We start from the raw sequence: 21,833 nt of genomic DNA on the forward strand, positions 1-21,833 counted from the left end.
AGGTCATCGTTTTATGTATTTCCTAAGAAACCTGTGACTGTTAAATGTATCGGCTCTTACATTTGTGTTTGGAATGTGTCTGGTCTGAAACTGCTACTTAACTTAAAGGTATAACATGCAATGCTTTCCTCAAAAAACTACAACAAAAGTAATCCCTCTCAATTATATGACCCACTAGAAGTGTGTGGTGGTGTCTCTATCTGCAGAGACCCTGTCCTCTCTTTTCTTTTTCTATTCCTGTGTGTGGGACGTTTCTGGGCGGTAACAAAAAGCCTTTGGGTGTGTTCTCATTCCCAGCTGATGCTTTTGCCTCTCAGCATCTAATATCAGCTTTAGAACATAATCGCTGTGAATTGAGATGAGAAGAGCCTTCTATTCCTCTGATTAGTGCTTTGTACGCTGCTCCCTTTTCTTCATTCACTCTTTAGTTCGCTCAACCACCGCTGCTCTCTCTCTCTCTCTCTCTCTCTCTCTCTCTCTCTCTCTCTCTGGCCGTTGAGCCGGGGAGGCGGGGCCAACTTTGAACGCTGTGCTTACAAAAGCCATACTCTCTACAAATTCTACCTTTAAATTGAAGACATGTTGTGGTTTAAGTGCATGGATGCTAATTAGTGAATAGATGACTAACTGTATTGTCAGTTGAACGTTAACTGTTTTGTCTTTTTTTCTGTAACATTACCAAACAGTAAACGCTTCAGTGAGTTTGTTTCTGCAAATCCTAGGGTATTAACATCCATTGCAATTCAAATCGTTGGACAGGCTTTAGTGTTTCTGTGCACGGCTCTAAAATGTTACTACTTCATAGATTTCTTTTTTTGAAGATGCAATTCAAATGCTCACACCAACCACTCGATGGGCCCTATTTTAACGATCTAGCGCACGGTGTGAAGCGCATGGCGCAGGTGTGATTAGGGCGTGTCCAAATCCACTTATGCTAGTTTGATGGCGGAAAAAAGGGTCCGTGCACTGGGCGCATGGTTCAAAAGGGTTGTACTTAGTGTCTTCATTAATTCATAGGTGTGTTTTGGGCGTAACATGCAATAAACCAATCAGAGTTTTTGTTGGTCAATGGCGCGATCACTTCCCGCTGCCTCAAAATAGCAATACGCCCAGAATGCACCTGAACACACCTCCCTGTAAGACCAGCACGCCCATGGGTCACAGATGGGCGCAGGTGCATTTGTTATTTAAACGATGTGGGCGCTGGACGGGAAATTGACAACTGTGTCGGTCTTAAACTAGCAAAGACACTTGTCAGGCTTTGCGCTGTGCAGGGTGCAAGATAGGGCCGGATATCTGATTCCAGATAAAGCCTGCTGATGCCAGACAGATTGGTGGATTGGCAGAAACAGACAGCAATGGACTAGATGGGGACTTCCAATCCACCACAGCTCTGTCAGGGTACAAATACAAGACTTAAGCTCCTGGCTCCACAGCTCCAACAAGACTTACTGTCCATACTCTGCTTTTGTCAGTAACTAAGGTTCATTCATACAAACTGAAATAAATCATTCAACCTCCATCTTCCATCACCCATTCTGCAGGTGGAAACGCTAAGCTGCGCTACCAGATCACATCAGGGAACACAGGAGGGGTGTTTGATGTGGAACCAGAGGTGGGCACTATCTTTATTGCCCAGCCCCTGGACTATGAAGAGAACAAAAGGTAGGGACCAATCCTTTGAGACACAAATGTTTACTTTTTGACTCAAGTAAATGCTTGTCCAAGGTTTCTTACCTCTAAAATATGGTGGTATTCCTCTCTGACATGTTACTTGTTTATTTCTTTGTCTAGCTCTGTAAATGCTATAGCTTTAAACTCCATGTCTAACACTATACCTGGATAGTTTCAAGTAAGTGTTTTCTTTTTTTACAAATCCCACTTGGATCTTATTTTGTGAAACCTTCGCTCAGGTACAAGCTTCATGTCCTGGCTTCAGATGGGAAGTGGGAGGATTACACAACAGTGACGGTGAACGTGGTTAACAAGAATGACGAGGCTCCGGTATTTACCGTTAACGAGTACTACGGCAGCGTAACGGAGGAGCTGGACGGCTCACCGGTGTTTGTGTTACAGGTATAGTCCACTCATTATTCAGCTGCATGATAGAGCTTGTGAGAGGTTTTGCAGTCAACTGTATACTTTGCATATCATCTGTGCTATCGCATGCAATTGATCATTCACTAAAAGACTAATCTAACCTGTCTTGTTTGTCAGACATATGCAAGCTAAGCAGCCTGTCTTTTGCAAGAATTGAATCTTTCATTTTTCCTTATCATTCTGGGAAAAGTAGTACTAACTAGTAGGGGTGGTACGGTTCACAAAACCCACGGTTTGGTTCGTATCACTGTTTTAGGGTCACGGTTTTCGGTTCTGTATGGTTCTTGTTATTTTTTCTTTTAATCTTTAACACTCCAGAAATATACTTCAGCATATGGTATATAGCTTAATTATCCACAATGTAGGATACAGTATTAAATAATTATATAGTTATATCATGTAGCCTAATCATGCACAAACTGAATTTGATTTGACTTTAAGCACATTATTAAGACCATCTCTGAGGAAAGCTAGCTAAGATTTTGATACAGCAAGAGGGAAGACATTGTCGTGATTTCAACAAGCTTTTCATTTATTTGGCAAAAAAAAGGAGAATGTGTATTGCCATCTACAGGAACTTATGTGCCTTTTTTTTGCACATGAAGATTGAAATATTACAGAATATCAATTGAAATAACTTCCATTTATCAAACTGCCAACTTCAGTGTAGCTCTTACAAAAATGTATCCTTTAAAAGAAAAAGAGAGGAACTCTTAAAGCACCGTCTTTTGAATAAGTCAGAATACGTTAAACATAAAAACAGTTTACATTGTTAGTTCATTTCCTATCCTGGGCTGGGACACACATACGGTTTGATAAAGTACTTATTGGACTTATCATTGCACTTACAATAACGACTGTAGCTGTCAGGCTCTCCTGTATAGGCTACATCTCCTCTCCATTTTTTCCTGCATCCACCGTGTGTGTTTGTGTGTGTGTGTGTGTGTGTGTGTGTGTGTGTGTGTGTGTGTGTGTGTGTGTGTGTGTGCGCACGCATCAGTCGGAGAACTGGACAACTGAGCAGCCCCGCCCGCTCGACAGGATCGAAACTGCAGCCGCTTCAGCGAGTGAAAAAACATTCCAGCGTACATTGATGTTGTTCATACCTCTTCTTTCGCGCGAAAGGGAAACACACTGAGGTCACATACGGGGCACCTGACGGGCACGAGGCCACATTGCGCATGTGTCGAACCGTGCAGCACACACACGTTCTGAAACGAGACAAGCGGACCGAACGTTTCGGATGTTTTTTCATGAACCGTACCACCCCTACTAACTAGATTTACACAGAAACGCAGTCTTTTAGCACAGTATGCATGCATGTAATAGTCGACAGTCGCCAGCTAGAAATAAGAAGCTCCTTTTGTCTACGTCTGTCTGTAATCAAGGACCCATTCTTCCAAAAAGTACTACACCTTTTGAGTGGCAAATCTTCCTGTTGTGAAAATGGAAAGTGTGACAGTCATAGCAACAGTAACAAAGGGGAATTGGGCTTTACGAATGATCAATTGCACACCAAACTAAAGACCTCAACCGTTATGAAACAATCCGTCCATGATTGTTTTGTGCTCCGTATCCTATCATCTACTGGCTTGACCTCTGTGAGTTGATTCTGAAAGCAGTTATGAGATCTCGGAGAATAAAGCGGCACGAAGCAGGATTCAGTTCACAATGTTCTAAAGGTTAAATGAGACACACAAGAATATATACATTTTCTAACAATCACTCCATTCACTTCGATGACGTGAGGGTAGAAAGCTGAAAAAGGAGGCTCCATAGGAAGGGAGGATTGATTCAAGGTAGGTTCATGCAGATACAGAATGGAATGCAACAGATTCACAACATCAATATACATTCTTAGTATTCATTGAAATGTTCTCCTCTTGCATAGTTCTTACAGCATCAGCCTACATTTATTTAGCTGTAAATATAATGTCAAGTAAATGGGAAGTATTTATTTATTGATTAGATATATTATTATTAATAATGTATTTGTCTTTTGCCTTAAAGCTGGGGTAGGCACTGTACATTTTTGGCGTCGTTGGTCAAATATTTCATAATAATCTTTCAGTAATTCAAGTAGTCTGAGAGAAAACAATCCTTCTGCATCTCGGCTTGGCTCTGTTTTCAGGCTTTATATAATCTAGCCAGTGAGCAAAGGCTTTGGCTAATCACAGGTCATTTCAGAGAGAGAAAGGGCTTTGGTATACATTCTGCTTACCGTAGCCAAAGGCTCAGGGCTGAATTACTGATTCAAGGCTAATACTAGATAAGAGAGACTTAATTGTCATCAATCTATATTGAATGGAATTGTGGTTAGCCTTTTGCCTAGCACGAACATTGGCTCGTTTGCTGTGTTAAGGTTTCCTATCCATCACAGCCTCCGGCATCTCCTTTCTGATGGCAGCAGCCTGCTACAAGGACCAGAGGTCGAAGCGGTGGCACCCCCTGCTAACTCATCTCGAAGATGTTCTCACCATTATTAACCATGTCTCTATTACATGAGACGACTACTTGATTTTTAAGCCCTTTAACGTTATTAACAGTAAGCCTGGTGCTCTCTTCCCTCTCTTGGGAGCACATTTCTTGCTCTTAAGAGCACACTGCTTTTAAAAGAACACAAGTTAATTTTGGCTCTACATCACACTGCAATTATGGTGCTAAATTAGAACATCTCTGGCCTGCCCAGGGTGTAATTGTTGTTGATGTGTTGAGGATGAGTGAGAAGGAGCAGGCAGAAGAAGAGAGGTGGGGGTTGGGGTTGAGGAGGTTGGATCTCTGCCAGGTTTACCTACCAGAGAGTACATAACTGCACACATGTTGTGAAGTGCTTCCAGTCAAGTTATCACTCCAAGTCAGCAGCATTTCAATAATTAATTAGTGTAAGAAACGTGATTGTACTCTCATTAGCCTCTATCTCTTGCTTTGCCTCTGATGCTGTAGGTAACAGCGTCTGACCCAGATAAGGATGCAGACCAGGAGGCCCTGCGGTACTCTCTCCATGGCCAGGGTGCAGAGAGTGAATTCATAATTGATGAGGTCACAGGCAAGATCTACGCCCAGCGGACCCTGGACCGCGAGGAGCGCGCCGTGTGGCGCTTCGTCGTCTTGGCCACGGACGAGGGTGGCGAGGGTCTGACGGGCTTCACCGACGTCATCATCAACGTGTGGGACATCAACGACAACGCGCCCGTCTTCACCTGCGCCCCCAGCTGCCACGGAGACGTTGCGGAGAACTCGGCAGCAGGGACGTCTGTGATGGAGATGACAGCCACCGACCTGGACGACTCCGCTGTGGGGCAGAACGCCGTGCTCTCCTACAGGATCCTGGGTAGCTTGGACGCCACTCACGTCGAGATGGGAAGAGTGCCTACCTTCTCCGAGATGTTTGCAATCAACCCCACCACCGGCACCATCACTGTAGCCATGGGCGGCCTGGACAGAGAGCAGGTTGAGTCCTACCTCCTGGTTGTGGAGGCCAGAGACGGGGGAGGGATGACAGGAACTGGAACCGCTACCATTCAAATCAAGGACGTGAACGACCATGCTCCGAGATTCACGGATCACTCCTGCCTGGCTAGGATCTCTGAGAATGCAGATCCCAATGCAGAGGTAGGGTCACAAGGGGGCTTCCCTGTTGATGAGGCACCATTTTACTAGCCTATTACACAGAAACTCTCTGCACATACAGTATAAACACTGCATATGGTGGTGGATGATGATATCCCTCAGCATCCAGTAGCTCCCAAAAAGACAACACACAACAGAGGAATACCAAAAAACATTGAATGAAGTAAAAGTCAAACCCAGCAAAGCTTGCTCAGTGGAAGATTTCAGTTACGGTACAATACATTTTAGGGTAGCTTACTGTACCTCTGATTGTGTCTGTAGCTTATGTGATTTCATAGATACAGTGTATCCTGCAAGATTTTAACAATGGCAACAGCTGACATATGAAATCAATAATGGAATGAGGGCACCCATTTAAGCCAAAGGTCTTTCCAAAATCAAGTTGAAATATGTAAAAGATAAATATTTCAATTCATTTTCGGCCCTTTCCCCATAGGAGAGCTACAACATTAGGATATGTTTCTTGTCCGGTACAAGACACATTGCAATTCACGTATTAAATAACAAAACAAACCATAGAAAAGAAAATCACACCTTTGGTTTGTCTGCCACATTGCATTACAATTATAATGTTAATGTAAACACATTCAATCAATTATGATTCAGTTTGAGTGCAACTCTATTAATACTCAACTAAAACAAACTAAAGGCAACTTGGATAATGATAATTGAAGTTTAGTTAAGTAGTATCGCCTCAAATCTGAATGCATATTGAACTCTGGTTAATAAAGACTTTCTTCAAACGGAAAAACATGCCTGACCAAGCATCTGTGTCAAACCAGATGTGAAATAGAGCTGGATACGGTGCTGCCTCTCAACCTTGTTTCCAACTTATTCCAAGTTAAACCACCTTCATAAATGAGAAGTTTGTGAAACAGTTGACCGGACACCTAACTGTAAATAAGTGGGCCACACAACGAAGCGATGGGCTGATGTGATCGGGGGAGCGAATTTGGATTCACATGACAAGGCCATCTATGAGTCAAGTATCTAGTTTTAATAATACCTCCATGGTCAGAGTGCTCAGATCCCTTAACCCCAGCAGAACATGTTTGCCTTCTGACAGTTACAAAGACATTTTACTTGGGGAATTCAGGAAAGAGTGTAACTAAAAAACATACAATAGTATTACATCTAATATGGCAAGGCTCAGTTCTACAAAAATTATCGACAATGTCATCACTGTGCCCTCTGATTATTCACTCACTCCACAACCTTGTTAACAAACCACAATTTATGAGCAGTGGAGTAGGCTAAACAGCAGCGAGTATTGGACTTTTCATACATCAGGTAGCCAGTCAATATTCCAGTGGGATACACATGTTGCTCTATGTCTGCTGGTTGTGTAACAACTTTTATTAATATGTTAGCCATAACAACTTGATTAGTTGGCAGTATCTCAGGACTGTCTATTTGCTCTCTAATGGTCAGAGTATATATGGATTTATATATATGTAGCAGAATATATATAATACAAGCTGATAGCAACTAGAAACCACAGTGTCTCCACTATTTCGAACTCTGCTACTCTGCTATTGTCAAAAATACACTGTGCCACCTTAGGCCGGTTACACACTGGATGCGTCGCGCGAGCGTGTCAGCTGCGTGGCGTGTCCTTTTATATTTCGGCTCCCATGTTAACAGGTTAGAGCTTACACCACTGCCTTCGTGACACGCACGTCTCAGGCGCAGCCGAAAATGCATGCCTGCTAGAAATAGAACCGACGCCTATTTTTCATGCGACACGCAAGCGTGTTGGAAGCGTTTCCAGGCAAAATAGAATAGGAAATATGTTTATATGTCATTTAGACACGGAATACATATAAATAAATGACATGTTAATGTTTGAAAGTCTCTAGGTTTTGACATAAATGCAGATATATAAATGTAATTAAAATAATAATAATTAATATTGCACCTGTCAATACAGAACGAGATAATCTGTAGCCTATTTTGCCGTCAATACTGCCAACATTGTCTTGGCTGTAATCAAATCAGTATTTATTTAAGTTTAACATAGTATTTCATTTTATCAATGGGAAGCATACATGTGTCCAGACAAGGCTAGCAGTGTCAGACACGTTTCTGGTGTGTACAGACAGAAAAATCCACGCAGCCGCCACATAGCTGACATGCAACAGAAACGCCACGCTCACAACACGCAGCCAGTGTGTAACCAGCCTTAGAGATTTCAATTAAGCCAATAATCCCAATGAGATAGAGCATATACGGTATACTACAATGTTATTGCTTGTTCTAAGGTCCTGGAGCTGGCTGCAGAGGACCGAGACACTGGAGAAAATGCCCAGCTGACCTTTAGTGTTGTGGCTGGAGACCAAGAGCAGAAGTTCTACATGGTGAGTCACAAGCAGGAGCAGCGCGGCACCCTGAGGCTTAAGAAACGCCTGGACTATGAACGACACAGCGAACAGAGGTTCAACCTCACACTGAAGGTATGTGGAATCTGTTTCAAAAGCATCATTCAACCACACAGTCTTGCTCTATTGAAGGTTACTTTGACTCAGCTTCTGAATCTCTCTAATTCATGGAGTTTAATTTCACTTTTGTGGAAGGAACCTTTAGTGATGGATTGGGGGGGAGGGGGGTGGGGCTGGGAGGAATAGAAATAGAGTGTGAGTCAAGACTGACAGGAGGGGCGGCAAAGATCCTGCGCAAGTCTATCTGGTTTGAGGTTGAGGTAAAAAAAAATATTTGCACATTTTAAACAAATTATGATAATACACTAGAATATATAATGTGTACAAAAGTCTTTATATAAGTCAGCTTTTCTTAGACATGAGTAGGTGGGGCGCCAAGGAAAAAAGGTTGGGAACCACTTGACATACAGTATGGTCCTGGAAAATTTTGAAAATTGTTGAAACTGACGTGGAGAAAACAAAAGACTGTTCTGGGAGATTTTGTAAGCATTGATCTCAAAGTTATTTGTTTTTCTATAGCGCTCATAAGTCCATCGCATCAACCTGGCAGCGCCTCCGTCGAAAGCTAAGACACAGAATTTCTAGGTGAAGATAACTATGAAGTCAGTCACAGAAAGTGTCTTATGTCAGCTGCAGACAAGAACTCTAAAGCTCCACAAGGCAACTTTTCACACTGGTGGCAGCGAGAGGTAGCCGTTGGAAAATAAGCAGCAATTCTATAGGGTGGTGTAAACATCAGCTGCAGCACGCTCCTGCACACAAATGTATGGATGATGTGATATTGCTTTACAGCCAAGGGTATAAAACAATAAAAAATATGTCATAACTTAAGGGTGATCACTTTGGTTTAGGTTAGTTGTATTTGACTCTTATTTTCTTATTTTTAACTTGTTTGTGGAAAATTCCAACCGCTGATCCACCAAAATCCACAACATCGTTACAATTAATGACTGTAGCAGGGCCTTGGAAACATTGCAGATAATAGGCCTGATACTAGTTTGCGAATAAGATGGTTGTCATTATATTTAAATCTTGCCTATATACTGCACTTGTATGACATGTGAGACCATTCATGTTTTAGGTTGAAGACCTGGACTTCTCCAGCCTTCTGCACTGTGTGGTTGAGGTGGAGGACTATAACGACCATGCGCCTGTCTTCATTCCACACCTCCTGTCTCTTGCCCCACTGCCGGAGGACATCAGCGTGGGAACCAGTGTGGCACGTTTGGTGGCCAGTGACTCTGATTCAGGCCAGAACCGCGACATCACCTATAGCTTATCAGAGGACTCGGATCCTGAGGGGCTGTTCACCATCGACCAGTCCGGTGTGCTCTCTGTGGCCCAGCCCCTGGACCGGGAGAGGATATCGCAGCATTACTTGGTCGTAATAGCGACCGATCATGGGGTTCCACCTCTAACAGGCAGCGCCACTGTCCAGCTGCCGCTGTTGGATGTGAATGATAACGGGCCAGAGTTTGAGGTGGCATATGCCCCAGTAGTCTTTGAGAATGTGGCCGGACCACAGGTAGGTTTGACTGGGTTTAGCAAGTTAGCATGCAACATTCTGATATAATGTAGATGTCTTCACGGGTCCAGGCGTTCGTGCCCACCCCCAAAATGACCCAGAAATGTTACTACCGGGATCCAACCACACCGTCTGTTAGTTGAAAGCTGGGAACTGGAACTATGCAGAACCGGGAAATGTCGGACCCCACCCCGGCTGGACCAGAGACACAGACCCAATTGGCACCAATTTCACAGCTATTTGCTTTTAACAATTTATTTTACAAGTTATTAAAACTAAACTTTGTGTCTTACCTAATATAATGTTAGTAGCCTTCTCCCCTGTGCTTGGACATCGTCCTTGCCAAGAAAGTTGTCAAAATCCATGCAGGTTTTCTGTTATTCCTCTCTTGCCGATTAATACAGCATGGATAATCCACTCTTAAAAGTCCGCTTGCTGTCACGGTGACAGATGATAACAAGACTCGTTCAGAATCAGTTTTGCCGTTGTATTGCATCTAGCTTAATAAGATAACTTTGACTGCTTGCCCTTTTGAACTATAATAACGATTATACGCTGTGCTGTGCCTCTGCTCGGACGTCACTAAACTCGGGAGGCTCTTGTTGTTTTTACCTTATTTCCCGGCCCACATTTTCTCATTCTAATGTTACAAAGTTGCAAGTTAAAACACACACACACACACACACACACACACACACACACACACACACACACACACACAGCACTTTCATCTTGGTCAGCGCTGTCTGATCACAGCCGGGTCTTCTTGGATCAACTCGGGTCTTACACATCATGTTAAACAGACCTGGGAACGAACGGGACCTTATAATTCGGGTCTCAGGTCCTAGGGTTCGGGTTGACTTCTTAATACTTTCAATATAATGCTATGATTTGATAAAAAGCAGAAAGTTAAGGAAGAAGCAAACGAGAAATAGTGTTCGTTGGGGCTATGGATAAAAAAGAAATAAGAAAAAACCCCTAAGCAACCTACAACCCCTCATGCTCTCCCTTCCTGTTTAGGTAGTAAGGTTGAACCTTACGTCGACCCTTCTCCGAGCTGTGGACCGGGACTCTCCAGAGAATGGCCCACCCTTTCACTTCAACGTCCCCTCCGACTACCGCCACAGCAATGATTTCTACCTCCAGGACAACCTAAATGGCACGGCGACGCTAACAGCTCTGAGGATGTTTGACCGCGAGCGGCAGAAAGAGTTCCTCATTCCTATTATTATGAGCGACAGCGGCCATCCAGCCCAAACGGTGACCAGCACCCTGACCGTGACCATTGGGGACCAAAATGATCACGCACATATGGCGGGGGTGAAGAAGATTTTTATCAACAGCCACAGAGGTGAGAGGGTCACCTGCATCTTCAGGATGTAGTGTTCAAAAACACAGAACAAGATGAACTTAGGTTCATGTATCTAACTTGTCTTTATCTACTTTTTCAAGCACATTTTGAACTTTGATGTCAAAATATAGTTTTCTGTCTCTGTAGGTGAAACTGGTACTGCCAGCCAATTAATTCCTAATCGCTGTGCTGTAATTAACGCACACAGGCACACACCATTTTTATTGGTGCCTCTATCCACCCACTGACACCCATAGTGCTATTTTAAGGGTCACACAGGCAAGCCATTGCCATTCGATTTGACATGCAATTAATGACAGTATAAAGCGTATTCTTGTTGAGCCTATTGCATGTCCGGTATAAGGATATCAAACAAAACACACACGAGAGATATTGTAGGTTTTCTCTCACGAAATGTTTGCATAAGTTGGTCAGGATTTGATTCTATTCAAAACACGTTGTTTTGCTGACAAATTTGAGTCAGGTATTAGGAGTATTACATTTTGTAAACTACAAGATGAACAAGTATCAACATCCTTTCTCACCAAATAATAAAAGGCCTTGATACTGTTTGTCACAATACATAGCTTTTGTTCATATTCGTACAGCTAAATGAACTGGAAAAATGGAAAATGCATTATCAGTTTTTTTTCCATTGGAAACCTCTCACTTTTCCTTAGTTTCTGGCAAAGACAAATAACAAGCTAACATTCAACATGTCAGGGTTATGCTTTTACATTTTCAAGGGTACCCTCCGAATAATTCCCACATGGTTCAGAGAATGAGGAGTGAAAGCACCGACCTTTCATTTTTTTTCAATATATTTTCCTCATTGTTGATGCTGTTCGTCTGTGTATGGAATATCAATCAATCAATTGTATTTGTCACATGAAATCGTACAAGGTATAATAGTTGTGCATTTACTGTATGGGCATGATTTTCAAGGCTCATGGTTATAATTGTATTACATGCATAACACGCTCTTAAATACATGGAGATATTGTACACATGCTGAAAAGCAACACCTATTCTTAACCCTGAAAGCTTTCCCTGAATAAATGAAAGGTCAGCGCAGAGTAGTATATTTGCTCTAAAAGCGTATATGTTTACGTCATTTCAAACGGTAAACTGATGAACTGGTGTGTGTGTTCGGTTGTCAGGCCGTATGCCAACTACTGTGCTTGGAAAGGTCTACTCTCCGGACCCTGATGACTGGGACAACAAGACGTACGTCTTTGAAGGACATGTGCCAAGGTAAAAATGTGACTTCATCAACCATTCATTAATCATAACTCTATATATAGAGTCATAAGTCTCTATTTATGTGTGTGTGTGTGTGTGTGTGTGTGTGTGTGTATACTGTAAATAGGTAATAATGTGACTCTTCATCAACCATTCATGAGTCATAAGTCTATGTATATATTGGGGCTGTCTATTGACTAAAACATAATCGAATTAATTACATGCTTTGTTATTAATTAAATTAATTACATTGATATGTGCCATGAGAAGAATTTAAAAATACTAAGGCTCTGTCTGTACCACAGTGGCCCCAGTTTGAGTCTGACCCGCAGCCCTTTGCTGCATGTCATTCCCCCTTTCTCTCCCCTTTCCTGTCTGTGAGCTACCTTATCAAATAAAGGCAATAAAAGCCCAAAAGCAATCTTACAAGAATATATTTCAAGTTACCTGAGTCAATGAATAGACATTATTATGGCTGGACCTGAATATTTGATTCCATTTCAGCTCAGCGTGAGACACTTTATAGCTGTGATTTACGGTCACCTTTCTTTCCTCTGCTGTGATCTCTCCTGACCCACACACAACTCGGCAGCCCGCTAACTTGTTGCTCTCGCTACCAAGATTAGCTGCTCCGTTTCAACAATGTTGTTGCTAAAACATGTGCATGCAGGCTGAAGTTCATTCTGTTGGTATTACGCTTTGAGCATATAATGTAATGGAAACACTGAAACACTGCAGCACTATTGCACCCATCTCAGCCGAGAAGGGAAAAAAGTCAAGTTATAACCGAGCAGTCTGATGTCTGCCTGGTGTCGTTTTATGGTGATTTAATGAAGGTAAACGGAGTGTACAGCTGTACGTAATGCCGCTGTGCTCTGTTGCAGCACTGGCTGCTGAGTCCTTCCCGAGTCGTGCTGCTTCATTCACTGGGCCAAGCAAAGTTTTGTCATCTGCTTCCATCATGTTTACAACGCTACTGTGTGTGGACGGTTGTATGTTCAGTGACTTACGAGTGTCTCTAATGTACCACATACATTCTGTTATGTTAGAGCTTTAATATACAGTATTGCAGCCGAACCAACAACTGCAAGGTGTACTTATTTTATTGAGATAGAAGTTGTTTTTGCTCCTTTTCCACACAGATTCACCCAGTACAGTAGGTGGTTATGGGAACAGAAAGCACAGTGATACAAGTCAATAAATCACCCTTATGTTTAATGTGTTTAAGAGTCTTGTGCTTAAGGTTGTCCGGAAGCCATCATTACCATCTTCAGATATGTAGGTTATTTCGGCCACATGTTTTTGCTGGCCTGGAATCGTTGTTGCTTGCTGATAGATGATGGAGCTGTACTACTTAGGATAATCTGCACCAATAGGGATCACTGTGTTACACACTGCTTTCACACCCTGAGCCATGTTGCACTCCTAGCTTATCTTGCAGCACACTGCGTCTACATCAGATGTTTTGTTGCTGTGATTGATTTAGACATTTAAATAATGCAAAGCAACTACACCCCTGAGTGAAATATCTCTCAAGAAGAGGAAGGCCAGATGCTTTTTTTGCACCATGATCACCATGACTCATGTACTAAAGAACTCCCTCAAACTTTGCAGAATTCAAACTGCTGTGTTTTACTGCTATTTGCTCCCTTTTGTTGCTGGCTTCCAATTACTTTTTTACATTTGTCACTGATCCATCACAGCGTATACTTAATTTTTTATTTTTATAGGCCTAATTTGTTGTTGGCAGTGTGGTCAGCATTGCACTACCAAGCTGTGCCCGTTAAGTATTGATTAAGCTACAACGTCCTCATTAAATCAGCCTAATGATTCTGTAATGTCTAATTCAATTATTGTCCATCTTTTACCGCCCTTTTCCTCCATTACCCCACCATCCCGTCCAATCTTCCTCCTCAGGTTGATTCCTAATTTTTGTTTTTACTTTTGCTAATTAGTCCTGCTTTATCATGTGGAGTCCATGGCATGTTTCTGAAAATAACCCACTCCCCCAAGATGTCCCTCTGCTAAAATGATAACATGTTTCACTTGTACACACTCGCAAATACACAGCAGGTACCAAATACTAGAGGTGCAAGATATATATTGACTCAGTATCGTTATCGCAATATCACGTTGAGCAATATTACATCTAGGGGTGAAAGATATATGAACTCAATATCGTTACAAATCCTATGGAGCGTACCATGTGCGTGCATATTTCAACAGAGTGACAGTGTAAGGGAAAAAATAGATGGAGACAACTAAATGGAATTAATCAGAGAAGAGAAAGAAAAGTTGTGTCCTGTTCTCTTTATTTATTTATTTTATACTGTCAGTAAAACATGTCCTGTTCTGTAGACATGGTCCTTATTTATTTATTCAGGTTGGACCAGTCCAATATGACCATCAGTTGAAATAAACCTTGTGTTGTAAGAAAACTTACAATTCAATTTGTTATGAATCTATTTTGATACGTTTTCCCGTAACTTTTGTAATTTTACATATGTTTAAAAATATCAAAATGAATATCGATATCGTAATATCACATTTTGTCAGTATCGTACAACCCTACCAAATACCACATACAGTGACATTACATCACCCTACGACTACTTAGTCTTCATCTTCCAAACTGAGCTAAACTCAAACATTTTCTCTCTTCTCTTTCAAAGTCCAAGTCCAGTCTATATAGAGGACTCTGTGTACTATGAGGCATTCACATTTCATGAAAGCTGTCATCTCTTGGTGTTTCAGACCTAAGTTGAGTTCAGAACACGTTGTTTTCATCACTGCTGTACTGGCTTTTTACAAAACATAGCTGATCATAGTTCATTCTGGTCTGCTTTTTTCATTTCAGTGCATGAAATCAAACATTGTATACACTCTTGAGCTAGTCAATGTTTGGTGTTTTGGATCAATGGGCTGCATTGTAGTTGTATTGACTGTGTTGTTTTGCTAAACAAACCGCACACAAAGGAAATTGGTACGTTGATGTAGCACATCAATGAATCTTGTAGAATAGTTTAACTGCAAGTGTCCTGCTTTGACTTGAATAAAAGTGGCCAATAATGGAAGGCGCTGACATAAATGGTAAGAAAATCAGGCTTCAGCTAATTGGAAAGTACCAAGTGGGAAAGTATTGGTAGTTTTAGCAGAGATGTGAAATTGTCTTTCAGTGAAACCTGAAATTAAGTGCTAGACCTAAAACTTAATCTACCCTCCACAGCATATGCTGTAAAATGACTTAATGTGGCCCTTGTCTCTACAAGTGGTTTATTATTTGATTTGCTAAGCTTCTGCCATGGATTTCCTCTATAATTACACCTGAATTAGCTTATTTACTGTGCAAGGCAAGCAAGGAGACAAGGACCAAGTGAAATTGCTTCCTCACATGTCTTTGTGCCTATTAGTCAGTCTCATTTTCCCCGTGCCGTCCTCTCCCTAATGCATCGTCTTTGCTTACTTTCTGTTATTGTCCCAGAGGGGCAATTAGTTTACAGCAAAAAAAAACAACCCCACTAAAACACAGAATAAAACACGGAGCTGATGGGGATGAAAGAGTATTTGTATTGGTCTGTCTTCATCTTGGACAGTTGGAACAGGTCCTGCAGGAAACCGGACTGGAGAAAGGTGGTGAGCCTTTTATATCAAGAAATTTATTTTTGATACAATCATGTTAGATACATGATTATGTATACAATACTGCACATCATACCTTCTGTCCTGAAGAAAAACCTGAATGCCAGTCAACATTTTGCCTTACCTTGCAACCTGTTTGCCAAGACTTTCTGTTGTATGCTAACATGATTAAAAGGCATTTTTATGTAAATGTTAGCATTGCTTCTGATTTGTGTTCACAAAGTGTGTGGTGGCCAGCAGGCAACAAGTTTGGAGACTGAAAATGATGACTTTGTTTTTAGCAATTACGTCACCCGAAAAGAACATTAATGTTGAAAAATTCTGAAAAATCCCAGATTACCTTCAATGACAACTAGAGATGTTCCAATATGATCCAGCACTGTACAAGTGTGAGTGGACTGAGCATTCCTCTCTGTTTTATGTTCAGTGACAATGTTTAAAAAACTCTGTCTTTCTACAATTTAAATAGTTTTGACAAATTAACTTTTATGTTTGGTTAAGGTTGGGGTTAATGAAAAGGTTAATTACAGGTCTGTAACATGGCGTGAACTCCAATCTCCTGCATGAAAGTCCAACTAGCTACATGAAAATCCACCACCCTGACTTTTTACCTCACTGCATTAAAGTGCTCATATTATGCTTTTTGGCTTTTTCCCTTTAGTTTATGGTGTTATATCTTGTTATGCATGTTATAGGTTTACAAAGTAAAAAAGTCCACCCCAAAGGGACTAACCATCTTCCAGAGAAAACACTGTTCACAAACTGCTCCAAACAGCTCTACTGTAGTCCAGCCTTTACTTCAGAGACAAACGTGGTCACTTTGTAACACACGTTATAATGCTCGCCTAGCTGCTAGCGTGGCACACCCTCATACTCTGACTGGCTAGTAGTCCTTACCTAGGTACTGCACATGTGCGACTCCCAACAAAGATGGAACAGAAGTGAGATGTCTCACTCTGTAGCTAAAACAGAGAGCTCAACACACAGGGGGAAAAGAGGGGCTGCAGCAATGTGCAGTACAACAAAAATATAGTTTTTATTTTTTTTTAAATGAAACCACATAAACCTATTCTGGTACAACCTCTAAATACAATTATGAACCTGAAAGGGAGCATAATATGAGCACTTTAAGGGTACACCACTACTTCCTCTATTGGCACTGAATGCGTGGGATGTAAATCTTGAGTTGCAGAAACGTCCGATATGGATGCAATTATTAGTGATACTGGGCTGGTATTTAATGATGTTTGTACTGTAATCATAGTTCTATGAACACGGGAAGAGTCCTCAAGCAGGGTAATGGGATTTACCTCTCACCCCAGCAGGTGCACATACTAGAAATTTGCTCAAAACACACAACCAAGGATGAGCCCAACAATTTGAGCCCTATAAAAATGGTCCATGTCCATAATCATATTTCAAGAAGGCTGCATGTCCTGCTGTGACACCAACAGTGGACACCCACGGCAGAGCTTATGGGTAATATGAGTCACTACCTGTGAGGAGAAAGCCTTAACATATTGTATAATGTTGTAGCCCAGTTGACTGTGGCCCTATAGAAAATAAGCATGCAGCCATGCTGAGCATTTATTTCCACTTAGCCAGTTACATGCCGACCTTTGATGGGCAAATAACTGAAATGATTGTTCTCTGCAGACTCACAGAGACATCTGTGATCGCTTAATGACTAATCATTACCACGCCAGTGGTCAGTCCTACAAGTTTGACCCACTCAGGCTCCCAGCCCCTAGAAAATAATTCAGACTGGGCCATGCAGCAGTCGCACTGTTCGCATGTGGAGAAAGTTTGAAACACACCAGCATGTCTTGGACACTGGTAATTAATTAGAACAGAGGCATTATAGTTTTGTCATCTGAAATGTAAAAAAAAGAAAACATTCAATCTGGTGTGGGTGTCTGTGTGTTTGTCTCTTTCCTTCAGTTACTTTATCTTGAACAAGCGAACAGGCTTCCTGATCATCAAGGAGAACGCCCCACCCGACATCTATCACTTCCAGGTCCGTGTGTCCGATGGAGTTTGGCCAGATGCCGTCTCTACTGTCACTGTGCACGTGAGGGAGCTGCGAGACGAGGCCATCTACAATTCAGGGTCTCTCCGCTTGGCAGGTGAGATAGACTCTACAGAGACACACACACACCTCACATGTCCTCCTTCACTTTTGACTCATTCCCAGTTGATGCTGCTGTGTACGTTCTTTTAGTCCGGTGGTCACAGACAGCTGATGATGTTCATTCAGCCTCTTGTGCAGGTCCCTACAGCTGTCCAGTGTGATGTTACACAATGCTCCAGTTTGTAGATGACATCAGTTGCAAGTTGCTAAAGTTCTATCCTAAAACCCTATTTGACTCAGTAAAGAGCAGATGTATATGCAGAATGCTGTAAATGGCAATTAAGTTCTAGTCCCGAACATTACACAGGAGTGTAATTACTTACTCTTGAGGCTGACCTTTCTCCTCATAAAGGCAGGCACTGTAAATCCTGATACTCCCAGGTCCACAGAGATACTGCCCTTGACTTATAATTTCTAGTTTCATCTGCCGCTGCTTTGTATAACTTAAGTTCTGACATTCATGCCAAAGTGCTTGGCCCCTTTATGCTATTACAGCAACAGGTAGGACCTATAACAATACCAATTCGTGACTTGCTGATAAAAGTCGATGTTGCCTACAAAAAATGTGCGTCTTTGTACTGCTGACAAGGCAGTGTCGGAGAATTTGCTCATTATTTGCGTACTTGTCTCCAGTCATGAAAAATTAATGAGCGCTGATTACTGTTTGCTCTAGTTGTTTGCAGTGTTTCGCAGGACTGTCACACTCTCAGTTAAATATGTTTCCTTAGCACAAGATTACACCCATTATTAATCCCTCACCCCTGACTCGGGGGAATCTTGGTTGTCGTAGGTGCACACACAGAAAAGCCTGTTTCCATTACTTATGCTGGGAAAATAATTAGTAGAGAGGTTTTTTTGCTCAGCCAGCACGTTCTCCTCACATGCTGAGCAGCATCCATCATTACCTGATGTACAGCACATCGGCTGTCTGCTGCTCAGAATTAAATTCGCTTTAGAGAAATGGGACATGGCTGAAGGATTTTTATGATTTCAGTGATATTGAAATAGAAGCAGAGGGGGGAAGCCAGAGGGAGCACTCCAAAGATGGGGGGGAGTAGAGGGAGAGAGGGAAAGGAAAGGATGGAAGGGAGAGTCGAGCCTCATATAAGTAGATAAAAGGATTTGCCCATCATTCTGAAAACGGGGCTGATGTAAATTAACGTGCACCAAACCCAGGGACGGTATGGTGGCGCCCACACTTCAATGTCCCTGTGATGTACGGGGATTGAATCCATTTGCAAAATGTAGACTTGCAAATGTGTGTTCAAGATGAATAATGGAAATCAAAATTTTGGTTATTTTGTTTTTGTGAATGAAACTATTTTTCGTCCATTTATTTGGCTATAATCAGGTGAGGTTTGTTACCCACTTATTCCTAATGGGCGGTCACTTCACTGAGGGTTTTTAAATAGCAACACTGTCATCAAAGGGCTGTTAGCTGCACAGTGTGTTGATTTAATATGCCCTGGTTGTAACAGGAGGGACCTAAATTGAGAGCTACAGTGGAGAGCCCTTGTGTCAGCCACTGCTGTAAATTCAGTGTCAAAATCACTTTTAACCTGCCGTTTAGCGTCAAACAGACTCACCAAAAATGTAGGTTTGAGGTTTCAAAGCAAAATGCAATATCAAGGATTAATGAGTGGTGTGTGCGTGTGCGTGTGCGTGTGTGTGTGTGTGTGCGCGCACGCGTGTGTGTGTGTGTGTCTGTGTGTGTGTGTGTGTGTCTGTGTGTGTGCGCGCGCGTGTGTGTGTGTGTGTCTGTGTGTGTGCGCGCGCGAAATGTAACCGTAGCCATTTCCAGGATTTTATTTTTCTATGTGGAGTAAACAGTCTCATTGATTCTCAGTCGCGGGGATTATGAAAATATTCTACTTATAGCATTACTTACACCGTCCTTGACATTCTAAATCCCATTTCAAGAACAAATGTGAAATGCAATGAGGACGCACAAAGCAAGCACTAGTTAAGTCTGCCTTGCTGAGATTAATTCTTTCTCTCACTCTCCCTCCCTCTTCCTTTCTCTCTCTCTCTCTCTCTCTCTCTCTCTCTCAATATTGATGGAAAGGTAAAGAATGTGGTAAAAAAGTCCTTGAAATGTTCACATAACACTGTCTCACAGGGAAATGCATAGTGCTCAGAGGTAACCAAAGCACAATCATAAGCACATGATGTACACTCCATACAGTAGGCTGACGTGGTGCGTGTGTGTGTTTACATGGTGAAGGCAGAAGGGCTGCGTTTATACAGAAACTGTTGCTGCCAAGAGAGTGTCCTTTAACACAAGAGGTGTCTTTTCATATGGCTCTTCCCTGTGAGCTGCATGCATTGTGGGATCAATACACAGAACCTGGGAAAATATCTGAGTTTGCTACTGCAGGGGTTATTTGTGAGATACACTTCCTTCACCTCCCTTACTGATATGACACTTAATTTATCATTACTCATATCACCCCTGCTACTTGTTTTTTTAAATGCCAGTTTATGAGCTTGGTGTGTTCCATTAAAAGAGCAGCTAAAATGTAATGAAAGTATGTAAAAGTCAAGAAATGCCACAAAACCGCATTGCGTAGTTTTTCTGTTCCCTTTTCTGTGGATGCGGAAAGATGTTAAGATCTCGTATTGCACACCAACATGCCTACAAATGTGTCCCATCTATTTTCAGAATTGAATAATGGCTGTATCCAGAATCAGAAAAGCTTTATTGCCAAGTAAGTTTTTTACACATACAAGGAATTTGTTTTGGTGTTGTAGGTGCATGTCCAGCAGTTATTTTCATTACTAATCAGTACGACTCAGCCTGTCGTCAGACATTTATAACAGAAAACCTGTGTTACAAATTGGAGGTGTGGCGTTTACCAGACAGATGGGGTTCAACAAACGATGCTATCAAGTTGCATTATGGGAAATATAATGATATTACAACATTATTAATATCTGCTACATTTGGACAATTTCTGTGTTTAAGTTCCCCAATTATTCTTATTTGAATCACTTACAATAATTTTGGAAGATTGTACTGAGATGTACATGTTCTTATTTATCTGTTATTTTAATTGTATATGTGTATATATATGTATGTATATATATATATATATATATATATATATATATATATATATATATATATATATATATATAGTCGCTGATGTGCCCTTTTACTTTAAATTTAAAAAGAATGATTCCATTAAATGTGTGCTTGCTTTGTCTGACCAACAGTCCAGACCTCAAAGAATTTCCATTTACTCTGCTGTCAAACTGACCGCAGTCTTTATGGTCAGTTAAAACTCCCTGGATCGTTGGGTGTGTTGCCTTGAGGGAGATTAACCCAAAGTCAACCGTCTCGTCTGTCTCTGGGCAAACGAGTGTGTTTCCCTACTGTTCCCCTGAGCTGTTCCTTTATCACTGTGCGGTCCTGAAAAGAAAATGGTTTTAAACCATACGGCCATGGCATCGCAGGTGACACATTTGTTGGCTCACAAATCACACGAGAAACCAAAACAATCTTGAATTATTGTGTTTGTTTTAGAGAAAACAATCTACATTGAATACAGTTAGGGAGGAGAGATGTTTGCTTCAGCTGAGTGTCATCTGCGTAGTGCTGCACACAATTATGCAAATTACCGATGTATTCTTACTGGCCTCATTAGCTACCCGTGTGTCTTTATAATTATGTGATACAAAGTTGAGAAAAGCTGGCAACAGGGACTTCCCTAAACACATCTCAGAATGGCGAAGATGATTAAAGCCCTACTTTTATTGCATTGATACTTTTTGATC

The 21,833-nt window shown here is 41.7% G+C and overlaps 1 protein-coding gene across 1 annotated transcript in view; it reads left to right on the forward strand.

The window, feature by feature from the left end:
* The window catches only part of si:ch211-186j3.6 (neural-cadherin), a 256,960-nt gene that overhangs the window by 126,299 nt on the left and 108,828 nt on the right, over positions 1 to 21,833 (forward strand). Inside the window, exons 17-24 of the mRNA XM_028580890.1 lie at positions 1,545 to 1,665; positions 1,914 to 2,076; positions 5,044 to 5,712; positions 7,992 to 8,183; positions 9,250 to 9,693; positions 10,714 to 11,044; positions 12,205 to 12,298; positions 17,867 to 18,051. Coding sequence (XP_028436691.1) covers positions 1,545 to 1,665; positions 1,914 to 2,076; positions 5,044 to 5,712; positions 7,992 to 8,183; positions 9,250 to 9,693; positions 10,714 to 11,044; positions 12,205 to 12,298; positions 17,867 to 18,051 — 2,199 coding nt within the window. The remainder of the gene's footprint in view (positions 1 to 1,544; positions 1,666 to 1,913; positions 2,077 to 5,043; positions 5,713 to 7,991; positions 8,184 to 9,249; positions 9,694 to 10,713; positions 11,045 to 12,204; positions 12,299 to 17,866; positions 18,052 to 21,833) is intronic.

The sequence above is a fragment of the Perca flavescens genome, chromosome 1 (assembly GCF_004354835.1).
Source record: "Perca flavescens isolate YP-PL-M2 chromosome 1, PFLA_1.0, whole genome shotgun sequence".
NCBI classification, from domain to species: Eukaryota; Metazoa; Chordata; class Actinopteri; order Perciformes; family Percidae; genus Perca; species Perca flavescens.